The sequence below is a fragment of the Sceloporus occidentalis genome, unplaced genomic scaffold (genome assembly GCF_023333645.1).
Source record: "Sceloporus occidentalis isolate IW3139 unplaced genomic scaffold, rSceOcc1.0.p SCAF_1, whole genome shotgun sequence".
Lineage (NCBI taxonomy): Eukaryota > Metazoa > Chordata > Lepidosauria > Squamata > Phrynosomatidae > Sceloporus > Sceloporus occidentalis.
Window position 1 is genome coordinate 93,770,046 of NW_028316981.1, and position 25,600 is coordinate 93,795,645.

General features: G+C 42.5%; 1 protein-coding gene across 5 annotated transcripts in view; it reads left to right on the plus strand.

Moving 5' to 3' along the window:
• Positions 1-2,941: 2,941 nt before the first annotated feature.
• Positions 2,942-25,600, plus strand: part of KLHL3 (kelch like family member 3) — a 94,259-nt gene continuing 71,600 nt past the window's right edge. For 2 of the 5 annotated variants that reach the window (XM_089529557.1, XM_089529593.1), the window contains exons 1-2: positions 2,942-3,048; positions 25,052-25,165. In XM_089529557.1, coding sequence (XP_089385683.1) covers positions 3,011-3,048; positions 25,052-25,165 — 152 coding nt within the window. In that variant the 5' untranslated portion in view covers positions 2,942-3,010. Of the gene's footprint in view, positions 3,053-9,057; positions 9,484-13,695; positions 13,758-25,051; positions 25,166-25,600 lie in introns of those variants that run through there. The other 3 variants (XM_089529575.1, XM_089529566.1, XM_089529585.1) reach the window with 3 other exon arrangements.

The window sequence follows — 25,600 nt, forward strand, 5'->3', positions numbered from 1 at the left end:
CACCCAGTCCCCTTCTCCTCGGTCCTTTCCTCCCTGTGAACGGGCTCCAAGGGGCCCGTTCGCGCTGAGGAAAGGGAAGACAGGAGGGAAGAGGGCTGGGAGGAGGAGCCAGACGCGCGTGCCTCTGGCTCCTTCTCCCGAGTGCCGTTTTCTGGCTTCCTGCGGAGGCCTGAAAATGGCAGGGAGGAGGTGGAACAGGCACGCGCGTGCCTCTTCTGCTTTCTCCCTTGGCCCGTGCCTGGCGAAATGGTGTCATGTGCCAGCTGTGGTATGCGTGCCATAGGTTCGCCATCATGGTACTAGTGGAATAAGCCATCAGCGCTTTAAAAGCTTGGTGAGTACGATTTGTTTGTGCATTTGCAGAACATCTGAAAAGCAAATACAGTTCCATGATGATATAAAAACTTTTCATCACTCCATCTGGGTATTCCCCCAGAGTGCAGTTCAGTTGAAACACTTCTTGTGTCGCACAGAAGGGTTAAGGAAGCGGCCAGGGATTAACCACTTTTTAACCCCTTCTCACTTAAAACAAAATGTCTTTCGAAGGTCATGAATTCCGGCAAAAAAATAAAAGTAGGTAAACATACTTTTTTTTCAGAATTGAGGCCATTTCTTATTTATTTATTTATGTAATTATTTATGACAAACCTCTTGTTTAGCAAACAGTAAAGGTTGTCAACATGTGGAAAGCAAATGAGATGTTTTCTGTTCTTGAATCGTAATGAAGCGTTACTGTGTTCTGTGTGTGTGTAAAGTAAGTTTCTGAAATTGCTTTTATATTGTTCTTGCCAATTCCAATATGCTAACGCTATAATAACATTTACAACCCTTGTGTGAAAATCTTCAGAGAAGGCTAAATGTTTCACAAAACTACAGTCCACAAGATTTCTTAGGATTGAGCCGGGGCAGTTAAAACGGTCTCAAAGTGTCAAATCAAAGGCTTTTATGGCCAGCATCCATAGTTTTTTGTGGGTGTTTTGGGCTATGGGACCATGTTCTAGAAGAGTTTATTCCTGATGTTTCGCCAGCATCTGTGGCTGGTGGCTTCAGAGAATGCTGGCATGGAAGGGAATGGAGTATACACACACACACACAAACACACACTGTTGGCTGAGAGGAGGCAATTTCCATATTAACTGTTGTATTGTTCTCTTGTTGAATGGCAAGGCCTACAGGGTGTCCATTTACTTAATGATCCAGCACAGCCTCATAGCCCAAAAAACCCACCAAAAACTATGGATGCTGGCCATGAAAGCTTTTGACTTCACATCGAAGTGGATTATTTCCCCAGTGTTTTTTGGACTGAAGCAGTGTGGAAGTGGTTTATTCCCTTTTTTATTATAAAAAGTTTTATTGGTATTATACATAAAACATACATAAACATAAAACATACATAAAATACTAAATCACATACATTTATCTTCTATTCCTTAACCCTCTCTTTTCCTATATTAATCTAAAGTCCAGATTGTAAACCTGAGGGCAGGGATCCGTCTAACTAAAAAGACTGCATGTACAGCGCTGTGTAAATTTACAGTGCTTCATAAATAAAGGTTAATAATAATAATAATAATAATATACTTAACATAGTTTTTTGTGGGTGCCAGCCACAGAGATGCCAGATGCCACAGATGCTGGCGAAACGTCAGGAACAAACTCTTCTAGAACATGGCCATATACCCAAAAAACCCACAAAAAACTATGGGTGCTGGCCATGAAAGCCTTCGACTTCACATATACTTGACCTATTTCTTTTATAACTCGTACTATGTTAACCAAGCTAGCCTTTGGATTTTCCCTTCTTTCTTTCTTTACTGATGTTTCCTTCCTTCACCTCTCCTTCTTGTCCACTGTAACCTTTCCAATTCTTTCTATTACTATCCCTCTTTGCTCCTAACTATCCATCTTTCTATGAAGTTGAAGGCTTTCATGGCTGGCATCCATAGTTTTTTGTGGTTTTTTTGGGCTATGTGGCCATGTTCTAGAAGAGTTTCTTCCTGACATTTTGCCAGCATCTGTGGCTGGCATGGAAGTGAGTGGGATACACACACACACACATACACACACTTGTCCCTCCATATTCGCTAGGGTTAGGGGCATGAGACCCTGGTGAATATGGAAAAACTGCAAATAATAATAACACTATGTTTTTACGCTCCTCTAGGGATCTCTAGGTCCTCCAGTGCAACTCTATGGTCAACGTCCGACAGACACTGACCATAGAAGTGCGCTGGAGGAGCTACAAAGGCCTAGTATTATCTCTAGGAATCTCTAGGTCTTTCAGTGCCACTTTTAGTGAAAGCTGACCATAGAGTTGCAATCTAGGAGGACCTAGATATTCCTAGAGAGGACATATGAATCAAATATGTGAATAATCAAATCTGCAAATATCAAAGCTGCCAATACGAGTGTATATATACCCCACTCCTTTCCATGCCAGCATTCTCTGAAGATGTCTGGTGAAACGTTAGGAACAAACTCTTCCAGAACACGGCCTCATAGCCTGGAAAACCCACAAAAAAACCCTATCCATCTCTCTCTCTCTCTTTCTTCCATGCATCCTTCTATATATATGTTGTTGTTTGCCACCTTGAGCCCCTATATTGGGAGAAAGGCGGGATATAAGAAAATAATAATAATAATAATAATAATAATAATAATAACAACCCAGGCACCTCCAGAGGAGCCTGTTTCTGTGGCCAAGAGCGGAGGTGTCCACGGTACAAATCCAGCCAAGGAGGCGGAGGAGGAGGAGGCCTACTCCTGCTCAGGGCCCGCCGCAGCTGCTGTTGCCAGGAGACGAGCGTAGCAGCCCTTTTGGAGGAGGAGCAGAGGCCGAGGCCAGAGCCAGAGCAGCCGCCGCCGCCGCCGCCGCCGCCTGGGCGAGGAGCTCTGGGAAAGGGAGGCTCTTCCTCCTCACTCAGCCTAAGCCAGGGGAGGAGGAGGAGGAGGAGGGAAGGGGAGCGCGGCCATGCTGAGTCGCAGGCGCTGATTTGCCTTGGCGAGGTGCATGCAGAGAGTCCGGCTGCCCGCAATGGACGACGAAAGGTTGGTGTGTTGTGTGGTTGTGTGATGGTGCTGTGTGTGTTTCCTGCTTTGTGCTGGCCAACATCCCCCCCAGAAAAAGAGAGAGAGGGATGGATGGAGCCCTCTCTCCCTTCCCTCGCCCGGAGACTGTGTAGAAGATGGAGGGGGATGTTTTCCTCCCTCGCGGAGCCCCACCAGTTTTTCAGCCCCCTCCCCACATTTCCTGTCAGCCCCGGCCCCCTGGGAAGGACTCTCCCACCACCACCACCCTTTATGTGGTGGTGGTCGTTGTGGTTGCGTGCCCTCAAGTCGTTTCTGACTTAAGAGCGAGCCTTGGGGAGAAGCTATCATGGGGTTTTCCTTGGCAATGTCTTTCCTCAGAGGGAGGGTTGTTCTTTTTGCCCCATGGCCACCCTCTGAGGCTGAGAGAGTGTGACTGGCCCAAGGCCACCCAGTGGGTTTCCCGGGATGGGAAGGGAACCCTGGGCTCCAGAGTTGGAGCCTGAAGCTCCAGACACTCTGCCACACTGGCTCCTCCCTTCCCTACTTCTCTCTCTCTCTCTCTCTCTCTCTCTCTATGTGTGTGTGTGTGTATGTATGTATATGTGGTGTATATATATATGTGTGTGTGTGTGTGTGTGTGTGTGTAGTATATGTATATGTGTGTATGTATGTATATGTGTGTGTATAGTGTATGTGTATATATGTGTGTATGAAGTGTATGTATGTGTGTCTATGTGCAGTGTATGTATATGTATGTGTGTGTGTGTATTGTATATATTGATTATGAGCTCCTGCATGTCAGGGGGTTGGACTGGATGGCACTTGTGGTCTCTTCCAATTTTATGATTCTGTGATTCTACACAAATATATGTGTGGATGTGTACATATGTGTGTGTGTGTGTGTAGACACATACACACATGTGTATATGCATATGTGTGTGTGTATGTGTCTGAGTGAATAAAGGTGTGTGTGCATGTGTATATGTATATGTATATATCTATATGAGATCCAGTGTGGTTTCAGCATTGGACTATGAGTCTGGAGACCAGGGTTTGAATCCTGGCTTGGCCATGGCACCCACTGGGTGACCATGGGCATGTCACACTCTCTCAGCCTCAGGGAAAGGCAATGGCAGAACCCCTCTGAAGAAACTGGCCAAGAAAACCCTATGACTGGTTCATTGCCTTTGTGTTGCCATTGACTTGAAGGCACACAACAACAACATATGTGGCCATGTGTGTGTGTGTGTGTGAGAGAGAGAGAGAGAGAAGGAGGAGAGGCTTTTCAACCCCTTTATACAGTATATATAAATATATAAAACCCTTCCAAAGCAAGTGGCCTGGGAGGTAGTCCTTTGGAGAGGAACGTCTGTTTCCTATTGCAAGTGGAATAATAGAAGAGGGCTTTAAGCATACCAACAAGCAAGGCATTTCACCTTCTTTCGGGTGGAATAAGGTCACTGGGAAGGCGGTGGAGTGAGTGAGGAGGGCTTGTGTGTGGCTGGCCGGGATCCTCAGGCATTAAAATGCAAGAGTCCTGATTAAACCCAGGGCTGCTGACTCTGGTATGAACTCTCCTTGGCCAGCTCTCTCCCATTCTCTTCCCTTCTTCTGTTGGAATCCACTTTCTAATGCACAAATACTTGCCTTTCTTGGTTCCTTGGCATGGGAGCAACAGAGGTGAAAGGCTAACCTGTTTGGCTTTAAGGCAACTCTGAAAATGGCAGGAAGTCTGTGCGCCTCATGCCTAAACACTTGCTATGGGAGTGGGACATGCAGGGGTTGATTCCCCATATGGTGGGCTTTCTTCAGGAAGGGGCATGGTGATCCTAAGGGTGCTCTGTAGTTTTTTCTTAAGGTGGGAGATGGCAAGGGCTTGGATGTGGAGGCATCCCACATCATCCACCCGTGGCTCCCTGATGATCACACAATAGGACCTGATAGGATCACATCTTCACCAGGAGTGATCCTGAGACATGCTGGGCTCATGGCGGTAAGAGGCTGCCTCACAACAAGGAAGCATCTTGATTTACATAAGGAAAAAAGGGGAGAGGGACGCCAGCCTGGGATATCAGTTCGAGGCTGCTCATGGTGGTTATAATCCCTTGTGTTCTGTACACCCTCTAAAAACAATCTATATACCTTTTGCTTCTACTATATAAACAATCTCAATTCATTTTACAAAACCTAAAACTTAGATATGTCCTGAATGTGATTGTATAAAAGGAAACAAAGACAAACATTTCCCAGTCTTCACATTTATCAAGAATTCCTCCCCGATCAAAATTTTCAGTTTATCCATTTCAGCAGGTCCCACTATCTTTGCTAGCCAGTCCTCACCCTGTTGGAATAACAGTTTCCCTTCATCTCTGAGCATAAACAACACTTGCTGCTGTTATCATGTGCTGCAAAGTCCTTCCATATTGCTTCTCCATTTGGTCTGTTTCTGGTTGCTTTTTTCAGAGCTCTTAAATATATTTTCTATGCAAAGAAAAGAATAAGAGTGTACCAGAATGTTTACTGATCCATTGTAGAGATATTTCCTGTGCTGCCTTTTAAAGCAAAAACAAAACCAGCACTGCTGGTGACCTGTAACACAGCAGATGAAAAAGCAAACAATACAGTGCTTACGTATAATAGAGAAGACTTATCTTGGAGCAGAATTGTTCCAGTGCTGTATCTGTGAGGCTATGAAGTTTAGATATAACAATCAGATTTAATGTTTAAAACAGGGGAGGGGCTAAGATTATCATCATCATAATTGTTATTTACAATCCAACTTTTCCCTACAACCACGGCTCAATGGCTCCATTGGTGTCCTCCAGTACTCAGAATAGTGTTTTTCCTCCCATTATGCTGACAATTCTACTTTCTTGGAATAACAGGATATGGAGAGCACTTCCCTTTCACATTGTGAACTAGACTACTTTGAAACACAACATCTAATGTGCAAGGAAGAAGGAGATAGCGGAAGGCTATTTTCTGATGGCCTGGCCTGCCTTTTAGTTTGTAAAGGCATCTTACCTCACTTGTTTTTTGGGGATCCAGTGCATAGTTTCTTGGGAGGAAGACCTGTGCAAAGCAGTGGGATGTGGCATTTTCTCTTTCACACACATACATACATGTTCAGGATGAGGTGCATTAATCTATTGCAAGAAAAACAATGAATCTTATTGCAAATAAGATCTAAAAAAGTTTTGATATGACTATGGACTGCAACCATTGTGATGCACTGTGCATCTGAGGAAGTCCACAGAAGCTGAGGCAGACAGCATCAGAGAGCTGTTTGCTCATGGTGTGATATATTACTCATATGCTGCATAGTTGCAGACAATTGCGGGGAGGTGAGTAGGAAAGACTATGTGATTTTTGTTACAAGCTATGTTGTCCTCCCATCTGTTAAGTAGGAAGACTCAAGTGAAAGCCAATGCTCAGATATTGGGGATTCACATGTATCCCGTGATGGAAATACCCAACCACCATGAGGAGATGGGAAACTTTTCTGTACCATTTTATAACCTGCATTGGCAGTGGAAAATGCAGGAAGACTTTAAAATGTTCTCTTACACACCTGTTCAGCTGAAGTTGCCATGCCTTTTCAGCCAGGGCCTGCTGCTGCACAATCATGTCAGCAAAGGTGTTCCTTTAGCCCAACATATACAGTTGTCTTAGACAGGTTTTGTTTTCATGATTATCTGGAGGCTACATGGACTGCAAGAATGCCCCCAAATGAAAAAAATGATTTTGAAAAATTGATATTCTTAAAAAATTAAGGTGGGAGGGGGTGCTGGAACTTATTTGAAAAGTGAATTGCCACTCGTGGATGCTTCCAGGTTTTTTGGTGGGTGGGTGGGTGGGATTAGGGCTGAAGAAGCAGCCTTAGGAAGTTGCACTTTAATCATTCCTCTCTTAGACTTTGTTAAGTGCCTGTCTCCTATTGCTATATGAATTTGTTGTTGCTTTCCATCAAGTCAATTTTGATGTACAGTGACCCTATGCATGAAAGATCTCTGAGAGCCCAGGTCTTCAACTGCTCTGCTCAGGTCTTGAAAACTCAGGGCCTTGGTTTCCTAGATTGAGGCTATCTGCCTGTACTATGGTTTCTTTCTTTTCCTACTGTCTTACACTTTACCAGTCATTAGTCTCTTTTCCAGTGAGTTCTATCGTCTCGGGGTATGTCCAGTGGGGCAGCCTCAGCTTGTTTATCTTGGCTTCTAGGGAGAACTCAGACTTGATTTACTCTTGGGCCTATTCTTTTGTCCTTAGTATCTGTAGAACTCTTCTCCAGCATCACATTTCAGATGAGTTGATCTTCCTTTCTTCAATATGCAAACGGATCTAGTAGCACCTTTGAGACTAACTGTGCGAAACAACTTGTAACCTAAGCTTTCATAGACTGGGGCCCTGTACAGACCGGCACTTTGTGCCGGCCTGTGGACAGAGTCAGGGTGCAGAGTCCTGATGCTGGATGCCCTGACTCCGCCCCCAGGGTGTCATGATGCCGTGCGCCATTCCAGATGGCACATGGCATCATGGTGCGACTCCAACTCTACATCCAGATGATGCAGTGTTGAAGGTGTGCTGCTGCGGCTATTTTGCTTTTTGCGGCTCCTTTTTGCACCCTCCAGAGGTCAGATCAAGGCCGTAGTGTGAGACTGCCATGGCCCTGATCCGGCCAGGAAAGGGGCAGCTGCAGACCGGCCCTTTGGGACGGTCTGTATAGCCCTTTAGTCTACTTCTTCAGATGCATGAGGGAAGTAGGCTAACTCTTTTGCACAGTTAGTTTTAAAGGTTCTGCAAGATCCCTTTGCATACTGATATTGCAGACCAATGAAGCTATCTCTCTGAATGCTTCCTTTCTTCACTGTCCAGCTTCCACAACCATACATAGAAACCACATACAGTGTGGCCTGGGTAATTCTGACTTTGATACTTAATGATAAATCTTTATACTTCAGGATCTTACTGAGTTCCTTCAGGGCTGTATAAATAGCAGTCCATACGTGCAGGTAGTGAAGGAGTTTAGATGTGTAATTATGGTCAGACTGCCTGCTCTCACAAACCCATCTGTTGTTCATGATTTATGTATTTCCTTGGGGTCTTTTCTGTGGACTTACACTGCTCGCTAGACTTGCTAAGAGTTTGAAGCCTTCATGGAGTAGAGGATTTTGCTTATTCTTGATGAGAGTTATTCATGACAAGGAAGGAAACCTATGAAATTCTATAAATCATGGGCTTCAGAATTAGAGTTGATCATGGTTGTTGGGTGGCATTGCTGTTCAAGGTGCTGTCAGAATGGAGCCAGGAGTTGTGCCATGAGATCATAGCTGAGTCTATTCTGGCTTTATTTATAACATGTGAATACTGGCCCTTGTACAGATTTATTCTAGGTCAAGCCACAATAAGTAATTACAATAGAATACATTTATTTATTTCCTAGATCCATGAGCTGCTTTTCAGATTTTTTAAAATATGTTCCCCAGGTTAAACACAAAAATGATAAATCAGAAGCATAGAATGTGAATATTACTAAACAGACACTAGAAATAAAAATAAATTACATAATTAAAATATCACAATTTGCATTTTGCAGAGTGAGTGACTTAGTTACAGGATGAATGGCTGTGTTTCATTCCATCTTTTCTACCTTAAAAATTCATTCCGTTTATTAGCATGTGTATCTGTTTTTGTCATCTAAGAAACAGGAAAAGAGTGAAAGTTGAAAATAGAAACCACTGGTTTTTACTATAAACAAAATATTATCCATTTGTTTACCAGGAATTAATTTCTAATACTGTAGATTATTTTAACATTTCACCCATTCCAAAAGAGAATATTATATATACTTTTTTCACTGTTCCACTCTCCCATTTATTCTTTCTTCTCCTCTCTCTCTATATATAAAGGCTTGGGGGAAGGAAAGAAAACAACATGTGTGCTCAGTTCTTATTCATGTACATCTTTCTTTGGAACAAAAACTGAACACAAATGCTCTTTTTTTTCTTTCCCAGGAAGGAAAAAGGCCACAGAAACCCACTGGGTGGCCTTGTGCAAGTCATATTCTCTCACCCTCAGAGGAAGCCATTGGCAATCCCCCTTTGAACAAACTGCCAAGGAAACCCCACAGTAGGTTTGCCTTTGGGTTGCCATAAGTTGAAAATGACTTGAGAGCACCACCACCACCACCACCACCAACAACAACAAACTTTTCCTGGACTTTCTGTTTCCTCTGGGCAGGCATGTGCACTGTTGTTCATATTTCTGATAGAAACAGTTTCCAAAATCCCAAAATCAGTTTGTGGCAAGACTCCTGAGCCTGTGGAAGACTCCTGCCCTATGTGTTTTTCACCACTCTGTTACTTTAATTCTAATCCCTTGCTGGCAAAAAGGAACATCTATCTATCCACCTGTCATTATGTCTACACATGGGCAGTCTGGTAGACAGCATGCATGGTATGTATACTGTTTTGAGGCATCTGCCATCCATGGAATGTGTTTGGCTGATCTCTATTTCTTGCCTATATGTCTATATTTACTTGGTGTGCTTTCACTGTTAACAGTTACTTATGGGTACAATGTGCCATCCAGTGTCCCCACAAAAGTATCTTCAACCCTCTGCCTTGCAGTACTGAAAGCAAGTTGAATGCGTCTCATATTTTGAAGAACTCACCTGACGCCCCTTTTTTGGCCAAGTGATGACTAATGTATTAAAAAGAGCCAGTGAGGTGGTCTTCTCAAACCTAAGGCAATATAGGTCCAAAACACACTGCAGAAATAATCCACTTTGACACCACTTTAACTGCCCTGGCTCAGTGCTAGGAAATTCTGGGAATAGTAGTTTTGTGAGGTATTATCTGTCAGAGAGCTCTGGTGCCACAATAAACTACAATTTCTTGGATTCCCCACCCCTCAGCCAGGGCAGTTAATGTAGTCTCAAACTGGATTATTTCTGCAGTGGGTTTTGGACCATAGTGATTTTTTACATGTCTGAACTTTCCTTTGCCAGTGGTTTTTAGTCAGAGGTTAAATGGCTGCCTCTCAGGAGTGCTTTAGTAGTAGAGTACTGTAGTGTCAGGGGTTGGATTAGGATAGCCTTTCCAGCTCTATGGCATTATGATTTCTGTGTCTAAACTAGAGCTCGGGAGATTTGTTTTTGGAGACTACAACACTAGGATTTATAATACAGAAAAGTAACTTTTCCAAACACTGGCTGGGTGGTTCATATTTTGCCTTGAGATCAGTGATTCCTTGTCCTCTGTTCTTCCCATTCCTTGAAATGGCAGATTTTGGAAATCTTTAAATAGAGTTTGACTGGGCATCTTTCAGGAGTGCTTTAGTTGTTTTCCTGCATGGAAGGGGATTGGACTGGATAGCCCTTATGTCCCCTTCTAGCTCTATAATTCTGTGAAAAAGTCTGTTTGAAACCACAGTTTCCCCGCTGTCTTCTCCTCAGTGGCCTTCCCTCCCTCCTTTAGTTTGTGATCACTTCCAAACAGAGATCATAGCGAGTGCAAGGACATCATGGTGCTACAAGGGTTCAAAACACACTGAAGAAATAATCCCGCTTGAGACTGCTTTGAGTGCTCTGGCTCAATGCTAGGGAATTCTGGGAATTGTAGGTTTGTGAGACATTAAGCCTTCTCTGTCAGAGTGCTCTGGTGCCACAATAAACTACAGTTCTCAGGATTCCCTAGCATTGAGCCAGGGCAGTTAAAGTGGTCTCAAACTGGATTATTTCTGCAATGTGTTTTGGACCATTGCTTTTACTTTTCACTTTACATATGCTGATAAAATTGATGAACCACATGAAGATAGGGATAATGCTCCTTCTTTTACAAAGTTACCCAGGTGATCAGGAATCTCTCTACGGATCAATTTATCCTCCTAAAGATCTCTGAATGTGATGAGGTTTCTAATTAGCATTTTTATGAACTTATGTCCTCCATTAAAAAAAGTGATTCAGTTCTATTTCAGCTGCATTAAGATGGAGTGCATCTAGACCTAAGTAGAACAGAATCTGCCTCTGATTATTTAAGTTGATTTATATTTATTTTAAAGAAAATCTCTGTACTACTTTTCATTTAAAAAAATCCCATACAGTTTAAAGTAATGAACTTGTAAAATACAAAGTCAGTTAATAAAACAGTATAATGATAAAACAGCAGAGTATTTCATATAGTTGTACTGTGAGTTGGAGTGAGAACTGGGTAGCTACTAGAGAGGTACAGTTGGAATAGTATTATTGTTGCCATACAATACCCCTGTTGAAACAGCTCCACTAACTGCCACTGTGTTTCCGGGCACAATTTGAAGTTCTGGTTATGACCTATAAAGCCCTATATGGCTCATGTCTAGGTTATTTGACAGACTTCCAGCCCAGGCTCTGAGATCCTCAGGAAAGGCCCTTCTCTCAATCCCACTACCTTCGCAAGCACAGTTGGTGGGGTCGTGAGAGAGGGCCTTCTGGGTGACTGCCCCTAGACTCTGGAACTCATTTCCCAGGGAGACCAGGATGGCCCCGTCCTTGTTGGCCTTCAGCTGGCAGGTTGAAACCTTTTTATTCAGATAAGTTTTTAAAACATAAAGTGTAAAACATAAAGTTTTAAAAGAATGGGCTAGGGGGTGCTGTAATGTTTTAACAATAGTTTTTAAGAGCATTTATATTTTAAAATTACATTTTATTATTTTATTGTGTGATATGTTTTAATAGGAATAGGAATAGCATTTACATTTCTATACCGCTTCATAGTGAACTCAGCACTCTCTAAGCAGTTTACAGTCTGTAAGCCACTTGCCCCCCACAAGCTGGATACTCATTTTACTGACCTACAAAAGGATGGAAGGCTGAGTGAACCTTGGAGCCCTGCCTGGGATTGAACTCACAACCTTGTGGCTGCAGTAGCAGCATTTAACCACTGCTGCACCAGGGCTCCTGTTATTAACTATTAATACTGTAATAGTTCTTTCTTCTTCGTGGTCTCTGTGAAGCACACAAATAGGTTATTCTGCGCCTGCGCAGCATTTCCGGATCCTACTGGAATTGCCAGGGAAGACTTTTTGGCAGTAGCTCCGCCCACCCTCTATATAGGCAGGATGTCTTCCTGCCCTTTCTCAGTTTCTTTTGTCCATCACATGAGCAGCTTAGGAACCTCGCTTAGAATCGCTCCTTCCTTAGCTTTCACTTTCGTTTCCTGTGTTTGCTCTGACTTTGAACTCTGACTACTCTTTGGATTGTGATTTGGACTTGGTTTTGGACTGTGATTAACGGTAACACTCGGACTTCTTGACAATTCTTTCTCTTCGTTCCTTGGCTTGGTCTAAAGATGTCTGCACACTCTTTTAAAATGTCAAACATCCTGGCACTCGACAGACACTCCTTGTGCCTCCTCTGCCTGGGCGCGGGCCACGTCCCTGCTTCCTGCCCTCATTGCATGGCCTTTACACTGCAGGCCAGGAAAAATAGGAAGATGCGCTTGAGATCCATGCTCTACACGCAAATTTTGAAGCCTCCCTCCACCTCTAGAGCCTCTGCCAAGGCTACGGCCACCAAGGGCAAGCTCCCATCTCTGGCCTCAGGGGTCCCTGCCATGGCTAGTGCTGTCAAGGGCAAACCCTCTTTGGAAGTTTCTGGGTCACCAACCCCAGACAAACGGAGGTCTTCGGACCAGGATGTGGCTGGCAACCCATCCTCACCAAAGAGGAAAAAGTCCTCAGACTCCAAACCCAAAAAGAGAAAGCACAAATCTCAGGACAAGTTCAAGGACTCATCCCATCACTCCGAAAAGAAGTCCTGTCCCTGTCCGGACTCTGACTCTGACTGCTGGTCCCGTACCGATGCTCCCGCCCAGCTCGCTGACACTGAACTGGGCTCGGTACCGTGTGCCCAACCAATGCCTCAACCTCAGATATCTCCTCGTCCCAACTCCCGGGCCTGACCAGACACCTTTCTTCATTTCTTGTCTGAACCCTACCAACTCTCGGAGGGTGAAGAGGAAGCTTCTCCTTTCGCCCAAGTGGTGATACCGAACTGACTCTCCCAGGCTTCGGAAGTTGTTTGTTTCAAGGACTCGCTACCTTACCCTTTGAACCTCTGGCTTCCTGTGACCTCAGGCTCCTCACCTGGAAGACAGTCTTCTTGGTAGCCATCACCTCAGCACACTGGGCCAGTGAACTTTGTGCCCTCCTTACGGACTCACCATACCTGAAACTTTTTAAGGACAAGGTCGTCCTCCGTCGGGACATTTCCTTTCTACCAAAGGTTGTGTCCACCTTTCATCTCAGTCAAGACATTGTTCTCCCAACGCTAACCCCGAACCCGACCACCGACACCAAACGTCAGCTCCACTCCCTTGATGTCAGGCGGGCACTAGCCTTCTGCCTTGACAGGACTGCGTCCTCTCGTCATTCTCCCAGACTTTTCATCTGCTAGTCCAACCCCAAAATGGGGCTTCCAGTCACACCTCAACATTTCTCCAAATGGGTGACTTCCACAATCCTCTTCTCCTATGAGATTTTTGGGAAGACTCCGCCTGCTTGAATTCGAGCCCATTCCACCAGGGTGGTAGCTTCATCTTCAGTTTTCCTCTCTGGAATTCCCTTGGAGGACATTTGCAAGGCTGCGGTATGGTCACAACCTTTGACCTTTATCAAGCACTACAGACTTGATACCAGACACCGACGTGAAACAGCTTTTGGCAGAGCTGTTCTCCTTTCCAGAATGCACTAAGGTTAGTTGGCACCTGTCAAATAACTGATGATCACACTTTTCTGGTTTAATAATTTCTTTATTGCCAGGACACTCCCTCCTCCACAGAGGAACAAGCTTGCCAGTCTAACCCATTTGTGTGCTTCGCAGAGACCACGAAGAAGAAGGACAGGTTTCTTACCTGTAACTATAGTTCTTCGAGTGATCATCTGCAAATCCACACAAATCCTGCCCACCCTCCCCTCTGTCATGTCCTTCTCTCTTCCTTGTCTGCTCTTATGGCGGACCTTTTGGAACTGTGAAAGGGCGGGAAGACGTTCTGCCTATATAGAGGGTGGGCGGAGCTACTACCAAAAAGTCTTCCCTAGAGATTCCAGTAGGATCCAGAAATGCTGCGCAGGCATTTGTGTGGATTCGCAGATGACCACTCAAAGAACTACAGTTACAGGTAGGCAACCTGTCCATTTTAATGCTCACTTTTGTATGTTTTTAATTGTATTGTTTTTTACATTTTGAGCTGCTTTGAGTCCCAGTTTTGAGGGGAAAGCAAGATATAAATAATAACAACAATAACAAATGAATGTGAACCAAGTGCCCCATCTAGGAGTTTTGAGTTTCAACTGTATGTTCTTGGATTTAGGTGCTTCGCACAGAGCAGGAATTATGTTGGTATATAGCCTCCACCTTACTGTCCAAGGATCTTTCTATTTGAACTAGTCCAATAATGTTAGAATCCACCAAACTGCTTGTGTGCATGATAATCTTGTAATTTTTCATTTTATTAGGGAGAGTGCCTTTGAAGATAATAGTGATGTTGTAGCTAGTGCTAAGAGAGAGCTTTAGTTTCTCCTATTTTTCTTCTATTATTTTTAGCTCTGTTAGCTCTGTTAGTGCCCCTTCCCCCATCATGGTCAAAATGGGGAATGTGGAGGAGTCTCTTCCCTTCTTTTCTAGATGCCATCCTTTATTCCCCTCCCCTCCCCCAGCTCAAGCTTGTGGCTCATTGCTGTGTTACCAGTCCTTATCCCCTGAACATCATCTTTATACTTGTTTCTGGGAACTGCAGACTGTGGCAACCTACCCCCCTTCCACCTGACACTGAATAATTTCTTTAGGCTGCTTTGGTTGCTGATTTCATCAGATATTGGATCCGTCAAGCAGCCAGCCTCCCCCCCCCCCCCCCCCCCAGAGACCAGTATTCACTTTGGAGAAGGTTGAGTGGTTGCAAGCACCCAGGAAAAATGTAGAGTTGCCAAGTGAAAACCAGAGAGGGCACCAATCAGTTTAATAGATTGTGTAGAAGAGGGAATTTCAGCAGGAGTTGCTTGCAACACCTTCTGAAATTCCCTCTTCCATTATGGGTACAGGAGCTTTTCCAGTTTTTATTTAATAGATATTTAATAGATTTTATTTATTTATTTTAATAGAACCTAGTTGTGTGTTTTGTCTGATTCACTGAATTGGTTCTCCAGTGACCAGTTTTCACTGCACCCACGTGGTTGGAATAATAATAATAATATTATTGTATTTATTTATAACTCACCTCTCCCTGTGTTGGATCAAGGCGGGTAACAGCATATAAAAAGATAAAACAATAAAATCAAAGGCACAGAAACGGTAGATATAAGTACACTTGACTTCAAATTCCCACTTCCTTCCCCCCTAAAGTTAACATTAAAAGCAATTCCCAAACAGTTGGCAATAAAATCAGTCAAGAACGAATCAGTCCGAAGAGAACAATTTAAGCAAGTGGAGAGTGAGATTAGGGTATCAATTTGGGAAGGCCTGCCGGAAGAGATCCATTTTTATTGCCTTCTTAAAGGCCTCCAAAGATGTTAGTTGGCGGATCTTGTCCGGCAGATCGTTCCAGATTTTTGGAGCGGCAGCAGAAAACATCCTCTGGAAAGTAGTTACCAGTCTAGTTCTCTCTGACTGTAGTAGAGTCTTCCCTGAGGATCTGAGAGTGCGGGAAGGAGTATAAATATTTATGTATATTCTGTAAATTTTTATGTTGTTCACCGCCCAGATTGGCTTTAATAATAATAATAATTTGTTTTATTTATATACCGCTATTCCAAAGATCATAGCGGTGAACAGTAAGTAAGCTAATTAGCAAGTAAACTAATTGCTTTGCCACCGGGAGGTATATATTATTATTATTATTATTATTATTATTATTACATGGGAGGAGGTGTTCCCTCAGGTAAGCTGGCCCCAACCATGTAGGACTTTATAGGTAATGACCAACACCTTATACTGTGCCCGGAAGCTAATAGGCAGCCAGTGAAGGGATTTTAGAATGGGTGTAATAGAATCAAACTTGGAACTCCCAGTCACCAATCTGGCTGCCATGTTTTGGACCAGTGACATGTGGTGACATGTGTCTGGCCATGCACTGCATTCAGCCAAGCCAATACTGCCAACAGAGCTCAGTTTCCCATTCTCTTGGTGCCACATGATGGTGGGCAGTCGTTTCTTTCTTTCAGAGGCAGAAATGTTTTGGTATAAGGATGACAAACTGAGGCCTGATACAGACAGCCAAAATAAAGCTGCTTCAAGTCACTTTGGAGGTATGCTGTTTCAATGATACATGCATCCTAAGAGTCCAGAAGCTGCACCAAAGCCACGCTCCAGTCCTAAGGACTGGAGTGCAGCTTCCAGACTCTTAGGACTCATGCATCATTGAAACACCATACCTCCAAAGTGACTCGAAGCAGCTTTATTTTGGCTGTCTGTATAGGGCCTATGTCACCGTGAGAAAGAAAGAAGTATCCTGTTCAGGTTACCAAGGAGGTCATAGTTTTTGTGTGGGTCTTTTGTTCCTAAACAGTAAAAGGGACTTTTGGCCTCAGCGGTATTTCTTAAACATCCAGCAGAAGGAATGGTGGAAGTCAGTCTCTCTCTCTCTCCTACTTGAGAATCCACACTCTCCCAGAGTAATAAAGGTGAGGCCGTCGCTTAAGCAAGTTTTTTTTCTGGATCCAATGAAACATGAGTGAGCTAGAGGATAAAATCTAGTAAATATTCTTAAGGAAAAATGGAGAAAATAGTTCCAGTTGGTTAATGGAGCAGATAAGGAGACCACAGGAGTAGGAGAAATATATCCCTCTTAAAAACTGCATGGTTTCAGACTGAGGAACAGAGCCTAGGAACAGGGAAACACAGGACCTGGTTTTTAGCCCCCTTTTAATTTTTGCATTTAGTGATTATGGCAAAAATAATTGTTATTCCTTAGTTTCATGAAATACCATTGGATCTTTGATTAACTTTCATTTGGAACGTCAAAATAACTCATTTATTTGTTTGATTTATATTCTTCTTTTCTCCCGGTATGAGAGAGTTGCCATCCTTAGGGGTGACTGACGTTATGATTCTTTTCATTTAGTTAGGGAGGAGATTTACATTATAATATAAGCAGAATCCATTTCTATTCAGTCTATTCCTTGCATGCTGAGTGTAGTCAGTTTATTTTTTTCAGGGACTATGCCTAGGGCACATTTCACCTTTAATGGGTGGGATGGTACAGTGTCTTTTTAAAGTAGTAGCTGTATGTCCAAATGGCCAACCAGCCTTGGTTTTTTGGATACCCAGTGGAAACAAATGGACACATGGAATTTAATCAGTGAACTGTGTGATTCCCATTCCTGTATCAATGCCTTCTGCAAGTTACAGCAAAACAAAAAATAAAAATAATCACCATACACATACATATATTTCAGACTCGAATCAGTTATATTTTTAATTTATAAAGCTTTGATAAATGTTATAGGAATTTTTCTTGTCAATTCAGGGTTTTTTGGGTGGTGGATAGTGGAAGAAAATATTGTTAAGCTATAGATGTGTGTAAATTTATTTTTAGCTCTGGATTGACACCCTCCTTTTAAAAAAATTAACACAATCTGAATTTGAGGAATGAATATACAGGAGAAGCTTCCATGCATGAATGGGTGGATGGATAAAAATTATTTGAAAAATTCCCTGGGATAGAAAATAACATATTGGGCAAGGGAGAGGACTGGGCAAGGGAACAGAAACAATAAACATAGCCAGAGTTTGATACAAGCATGTTCCCAAAGCTTAGAGGCTTCTATATGTCAGGCAAAAGAATCTGTTAAATAAAGTGTTTGGAAACCCAACATTGGAGAATGAATATCTCGTAACTATGACTGGGGTTCAATAAATGTTACTACTAAAGCTATTCAAATATAAATTTGGCCGTTTGTCAATATATTATCAGGAGACATGTCTTCATTAAATAAAAAATCCTACAACATCTGTTGTTTTTCAGGGAGGATCTTCCCCAATTGGTCAGTCTGCCTGCATAATTCCATTGCATCAGTCAAAGAAGGATGCTAAAAGTTCTGCCAGCTGTAAGGTGACAGGCCATTCAAACACGTAGGCTTATTGGGGAGTGGTGCACCATTATTTACTTAGTTACTCTTGAATGGAGCAGCAGTCCTGCTAGGGAGATTGGCCTGGGGAGAAACTTGTGGGCTTTAATGAAATTGAAAGAGTTTTAAGGTACCATATATATTCTATTATAAGTTGACCTTACATATACGTTGAGGGCAGGTTTTAGGGCCAGAATTGTGGATTTTGATGTGACTTTGACTTTTGTAGCTTTGATTATTTGCAGACCTGATTAATAAGTTTGCTTCAGGACTCTTTAGGCCCTCCAGCAGCACAGCTCTGTCAGAAGGTGACTGTAGAATCACTCTGGAGGACCTAGAGATTCCTAGAGAAAAATCTTCTCTAGACATTTGTAAGTCCACCCGTGTGATTCTATTGTTAACATCCGTTGGATGTTTATGGTCAATATCTGGTGGATGTTGTGCTGGAGGACTTAGAGATTCCTAGAGAAGTGTTCTCTCAGGTAAAAAAAAAAACAGTGGGTTTTTATTTGCAGTTTTTCCACTTTCATGGGGGTCCTGTGCCTTTAACTCCAGTGAATGTGGAGGGCCCACTGTATGCTCATCTTGTGGGCTTTTATGTCCTACCAGTAGTCTATACTTCTCTGTCTCTGAGGTTAATGGCCTTGGATATTATGTCCTCAGAGGAAGGCAAAGTCAAAACCCCTCTAAACAAATCTTGCCAAGAAATATCAGTGATATTTTCACCTTAGGGTCTCTGTAGGTTGAAAATGAGCAGCAGCAGCAACAAAATTATGGTGTTTCTTTTCTTGCTCCCATCCCAGTTTTCCACCTGTATACAGTTATGTATCCCTTATCAGGAAATCCAAAATCTGAAATACTCCAAAATCCAGAACTACCACCAATTGTCCACATGAGTCTCTAAGACAATGACATCTTTGTTTTCTGATGGATTAGTGTACACAGATTTTGTTTCATACATAACAATACAGTGGACACTTGTTATATGCTGGGGTTTGGTTCCAAGATCCGTGGATGATTATGATGATGATGATAATAATAGTAATAATTTATATTCCACTTAATCACTCGGAATCCAAGTGGATTTCAACAATAAAACAAGATATAGTTAAAAATTCTAAAAAAACCCTATCCTTCCCCCCAAACAAAATCTGTGGATGCTCAAGTCCCATTAAATATAATGACATGGCAAAATGGTGTCCCTTATAAAAAATAGAAAACCAAGGTTTGATATTTGAAATTTATACTTTTTAAAAACATTTTCAAACTATGGATGCTTGAACCCGTGTATAAAAATTCTGTGTATAAGAAGGGCTGACTGTATTTATGTATAAAATTAAATTCAGACTGTGTGTATAAGTTATATATGAAACATAAAATGAATTTTGTGTGTAGACTTGGAGACACCACCTCAAGATATCTCATTATGTACAGTTGGCCCTCCATATCAGTGGATTCAATTATCCATTCTTTGAAACTACATATTTTAAGATTGTTTAAATGCCAAAAAGCAAAACGTAGATTTTTCCATTTTATATTCAGGACACTATTTTACTACATCATTGTAGTAACTTTAGCATCTACAGATTGTGGTATCCACAGCGAGTCTTTAAAACAAACCCCAGCGGATACCAAAGGCCTACTGTATATGCAAATTTTCCAAAATTTGAAAAAATCTGAAATCCAAAGCATTTCTGGTCCCAAGCATTTTGGATACTCAAAATACAAGGAACTCTAGGACTAGAGTTCTTGAGAGAGTGTAGCACTGATCAAGCATTTGCCTGTATACATTTAAGGCTAAAATGGGAGACAAAATATGCAAATAAGACCTGACCTCCAGCAACCTTAAGCATGTGGAAATAGATTGTACTTTCCTGAATGTGGTTGCAGAGCTCCTGTAAGGGGGACCACTGCTAAATAGGTGAGCACTTGTGGATAGGGCAGAGGCCATTTTTCCACTGTACCTGCCATGATCCAGTGTTTCATTTTTAGTAAATCTTTAGCTGGTTTGGGGCTATTGGCAGGGCTATTGGGGAAGTATTTGCATTTTTCAGGGATTTTGACTCATTTTGGAAACTTTTAGGGCTTCTAAGGGAGCAAACTATTTTGGGACTTCAGGACTGCTTCAGGGTCTGCACATTGGGACTTTGGAGACTGCATATGGCCCATGAACTGCACTTTGACCACTTTTACTGATGCTGTTAAGATTTCTGTACTGACTGCGGATGATCTAACTGACATACAAAAACTCTGGAAGATCAAGAGGATATGGCTTATCATATATACGCGTGTATAAGTCGAGAAATTTAGGTCAAAAAATTGACCCAAAAAAACCTGGATTGACTTATACACGGGTTTATAGGTAATTGATACGACCTTCTTCCCAGCCGGGTTGCCTCCGCAAGGGACAACACAGCTGGGGAGCATCACCGGGCTTTTTCCCCAGGGAGAGAGACTGGCTTTGGAGGGCCTGGGCAGGGCGATCGCTCCCCTAGAAGGCTCTCTGTAGCCAAGCTTTTCCCCCAGGGAGCGAGCCTGGCTGAGGAGATGCTGGGCAGGGCGATTACTCTTCCAGAAGCCTCTCTGTAGCCAGGCTTTTTCCCCAGGGAGAGAGTCTGTCTGGGGAGATGCTGGGCAGGGTGATCGCTCAGCCCCGCTGCGGAGAGGCTGGGCAGGGTGGTGGTCGCCCTGCAGCTTGTCTGCAACTCAGCTGCCTCAGGAATTTTGACCCCCGACTTATACACGGGGCATACCAAAATCCATACTTTTGCCCCCAAAAGTTGACCTCAACTTAATACATGAGGTTGACTTATAGTTGAGTATATACGGTATGTGTTATCTTTGATTCTGTAGCCAATTGTGGCCCTGTTTGTGTGAATACTAGGAGAGGGATTGTGCCACAAAGAGAAACAAGATCTCTCTGTTGATCAAACTATTAAGTTGTACAAACACATTACATTCTTTGTTCTAGAAAAAGTCTTAGCCTACCAAATCTTTGTTAAGAAGCTTTCATGTTGTATTCCAATGCTGGCTCTGTTTGAGTGTTTGAAACCACACTTATGTTATTGTGCTGTGTAGTCCTGACTGTGATGAGCATGTAATGCAGGTTTCCCTTCCAGGTGTCCATAGCTGTGGCACAAATGTGGGGTTATGATCATGGGGAGGCCAATACAAATCTTTTTTCTTAGTCATTTGCACTGTATGTCTGGCTGGGATCTGTGTTACAGGTGTGATACTGGGGGGGAGTGTAGTGTGGTGTTCCTTATAAGCAAAAGGGATCCAGGATTCTTTAGTAGACCACAAGCTGAACATGAGTGCTGTATGACAGCTAAAAGAGCCAATGTGATTTTAGGAGGCATCAATAAGAGTGTAGCATCTAGATCGAGGAAAGTAATAATGTCATTCTATTCTTTGGTCAGGTCTCACCTGGAATTCTATGTCCAATTCTAGGCAACACAATTCAAGAGGGATATTGATAATTTGGAGTGTGTCCAGAGGAGAGGTGTGGAAACCTTGTCCTGTAAGGAGCTTTTTAGGCAGCTGGGCATGTTTAGCCTGGAGAAGAGAAGGTTAAGTGATGACATGATAGCCACGTTTAAATATTTGAAATAATGTCATATTGAAGAAAGACCAAGCTTGTTTTCTACTGCTCTAGGCACTAGTATGTGAAGCAATGGATTCAAAGTACAAGAAAAGAGATTCCACCTGAACATTACATAGAGCTTCCTGATAGTAAGAGCTGTTCAACAGTGGAACACACAGCAACAGAGAGTGGTGGAATTCCAGGTGAGACCTGGCCAAAGAATAGAATAACACTATTACTTTCCTTGATCTAGGCTGTGTCCTCTATAACTGAGTCTATCCATTTACTGTGTGTCCTTCCTCTTTTTCTACTGCCCTTGATTTTTCCAAGTATTACTGTCTTTTCTAGAGTCATTCTTCACATGATGTGGCCAAAGTATGACAACCTCAATTTAGTTATCTTGGCTTCTATCAGCTTCCTTCACTGTCCAGCTCTTGCATCCATACAGAGTGATGGGAAATCCAATGGCATGAACAATCCTCACTTTAGTGTTCATATTATATCTTTTCATTTTATAGAGTCTTGCCTATTTATTCCATAGCTGCCTTTCTTAGACCTAGTCTTTGCCTGATTTCATGTATAATTTCCTCATACTTTAGGTTATCCTCAGGAACTTATTTTCAGCATCTTTGTACTAATAACCTAGACCTTGTTCATCAGAAACAGTAATCTTGTTTGGTTCTTCATAGATGAACTACCATAATACCTAGAAAAATAGAATCATAAAGTTGAAAGAGACCACAAGAACCATCCAGCCCAGCCTTTTGCCATGCAGGAAGACACTATCATAACACTCCCAACAGAAGGCCATCCAGCCTCTGTTTAAAAACCTCCAAACACGGGCTCTCCAGTTGTTTTGTACTTCAACTTCCAGAAGCCCAAGTCAGCTTTACAAACAGGCAGAAATTTTGAGAGCTGAGGTCCAAAACATCTGGAGGACCAAAGTTAAGCTTACCAACTTAATCAGTTACCTGGCTATCTGGTGTGGGGTACTGACAGCCCCCCTCCCCATGTGACAGGGACGGGGACAATGCGTGTGCCCATTGGCTTCAATTGTTTCTTTTGTTCCTGGAAACTATTCAGGTACTGGTGCTGGTCCATGAACCATCACATTAAATAGCAGTAATACCAACTCTCCACCCTATACCCTTCCCTTATGGTAGCAAACGCTGATAAATCCCACACTCCCTAAGAATGACACTGTTTTAAAAAGAAGAGAGGAAGGAGCTGTTATTGAGATGTTCAGTGGAAGTCACTGGAAGGTCATACCAAGGAAAAGTTCTGAAGATGGTGCAGTAATTTGTGGTGACTGTGATGGAGGTGCCATGGGAGGAGAACACAAAGAGTATTGTGGGTGAGGGAAACATATCGAGGAAAGTGGAATGAGGAAGAATGAGATGAATGAGGCAAGAAGTATTTCTTTAATTATGTGGGCCTTAGTGATTAATTTGCAGTACGGAAAGAGTTTTTAATGTCTTGTGTAAAGGCTCACCTTGCTTGAGCATACTGTATATGATGGTAAGAGCTGTTTGACACTGGAACACACTGCCTTGGAGAATGGTGGTCTTCTTCTTTGGAGGTTTTTAAAAGAGGCTAGATGGCCATCTGTTGGGAGTGCTTTGATTGTGTATGCGTGCATAGCAGGGGGTTGGACTGGATGACCCTTGGGGATATCTTCCCAGCTCTGTGATTCTGTGAGGTCAAACAGGCTGGCAGCTTGGAGCAGTCGGAGGCCACTCCAGCCCTGATCAACCCTTGATAGTTGCAGGACTGTGGTGATTGGCTGCTGTGGTCCTGGCCACAGAACAGCTGGCAAGGAGCAATTTCCCCCCACTCCTTTTGCAGCTGGCTTTGAACTGCATTAGTTAGCCTTGGGATGGTCCGGCTGATCTGGGTGCATGTGTCATCTGCATGCCATGGCCCCAGATCAGCTTGAAGGCGGCACTTTTTTGCCTGTCTGTTTCAGCCTATGAGATCCATCAAGCTTGCGGAGCCAAGAGATTGGGAAGTGTAAACAGTTTAAACAGGAAGCTGTCTGTGCAGAATGCAGCACAGATAAGTTTTGTTTTTGCTTGTGCCATGTTTAAATTTGGTCTTTCTATTTAGGGAATGGTTACGTTAACCTTCTCCTTTTGGGAGGTATTTTCCTATACCTGTATTGACAGTACGGTCAATGAATGTGTTTTTTGTTTGAAGATGGAACTGGTTTGATAAGGTTTTATGTTTGTTTCTAGCTCAAGGGGAGGAATGGCACTGGCTTTAGATCTATAACTAGTCATTTTTGGATGAAGAAAATATATTCACTCTGAGTTACATTACACATTTCAGATTAAAGCCAACTGGTATGCGTTTAAGAATTTAGCCAAGCAGTACCTATTTGTTTAAGCATTGTTATGAAGACAAAAAATTGAGAAGAAAACTATGTATAGTGCTTTTTCCTTCTGGGAAGAAGGCTGAGATAAAACTATAAGAAATAAAATAGGAACGTGATTTGCTTCAACACCACCTGTTTTCTGGGTAAGATGACAACTTTTTGCTGTGCAAAGGCTTGTGAAATGTGTGTACCTGTTTATCTATTAGATTCAAAAAGTGGTGAAGAAAGCAGATTTCCTGAATCTCTTGGATTGACATCTCCCTACCCCCAGCCAGCTTGGCCAGTGTTGATGTCTGAATGCTTCACCAAACTGGTTCAAAAAACTATTTTTTCCAAGTTCTGGTTTTATGGTAATGCAAGTTGACCTTTGATCTTAAGTGGAAGTATTCACTGACGTGTTTTTCATGTTGCAGTGAAGAAATTAAAGAACGTATACAGGGAAGTCACAAGCATTTCCCCTTGCACAATGCTTGGAAGGAGGATGAATAACTCACTATTTCCTGCTTTTTTGCAATGTAGTTTGTGTTCTAGCTTGTTCCAGCTGTATTAAAAAGTATGATGCCTACAGTAAAGAGATCAGTTGTAAAATCCTAGTGTGTATTTTTAAGCTTCCTTTTAAAAAAATTTCAGGAATGATCAGTTATATATGTGTCTCCTCTGAAACTTTAAAACCCATGTCTAGTATTCACAAATATTTGTCTCGGTTCAAGAGAAAACTTTTGCATGTGTTCCTGCCACATATTTTACATAGTTTCATAGAAGGCATGCACTCTGGCATAGCTGAAATCTTAAAAGGGTGTTCCAGTTATACTTTGTAAACACAGCATGGACAGCTGGTTATGCCATGTAAAACCTAGCATGTGAATGAGGGAGACTGTGGTTTTGTCTGCTTAATTATTTGGCCACATTTTACTGTAGTTGAACATAAAAAGGGATGAAATCATTTCTTTTTCCCCTCTTCTCTGTAGCATCAAGAGGTGTCCCCAGCCACCTGAGGCAGATGGTGATAAGGACCAGCCAACAGTGACAATCAATGCTTGTCACATGGGAAAGGCATTCAAAGTCATGAACGAATTGAGGAGGTACTTCTTTTGTGTTCTTTTTAAACCATCTTGCACTTATTTAGCCACTTGTTGATTAAAACATGAAGAATTCAAGGTGCAGTTTTCCTTTGGGAAAAAGATGTTCAGTTGAAGCCTGACCTCAAAGCTTGGTTGTATCTTTAAGTGTATGAAGTTTCACATCATATGAGTCTCTTGGATGGTTTGCACTGATGCTTCTCATATCAGACTGTGGTTCCTGAAACTAATATCAGACTGTGGTTCATGAAACTCATATCAGACTGTGGTTCCTGAAACTAATATTAGAGTTGTTCAGATAACTTACATGATGGAAAACTTTGGCGTTTCCTTGGCTAGATTTCTTCAGAGTGGGCTGCTTTTGCCTTCCTCTGAGAGAGTCAGAGGAACTTCAACTAACAGGCCTTTCCAGACTAGACCACTTCCATTTACCTGCCC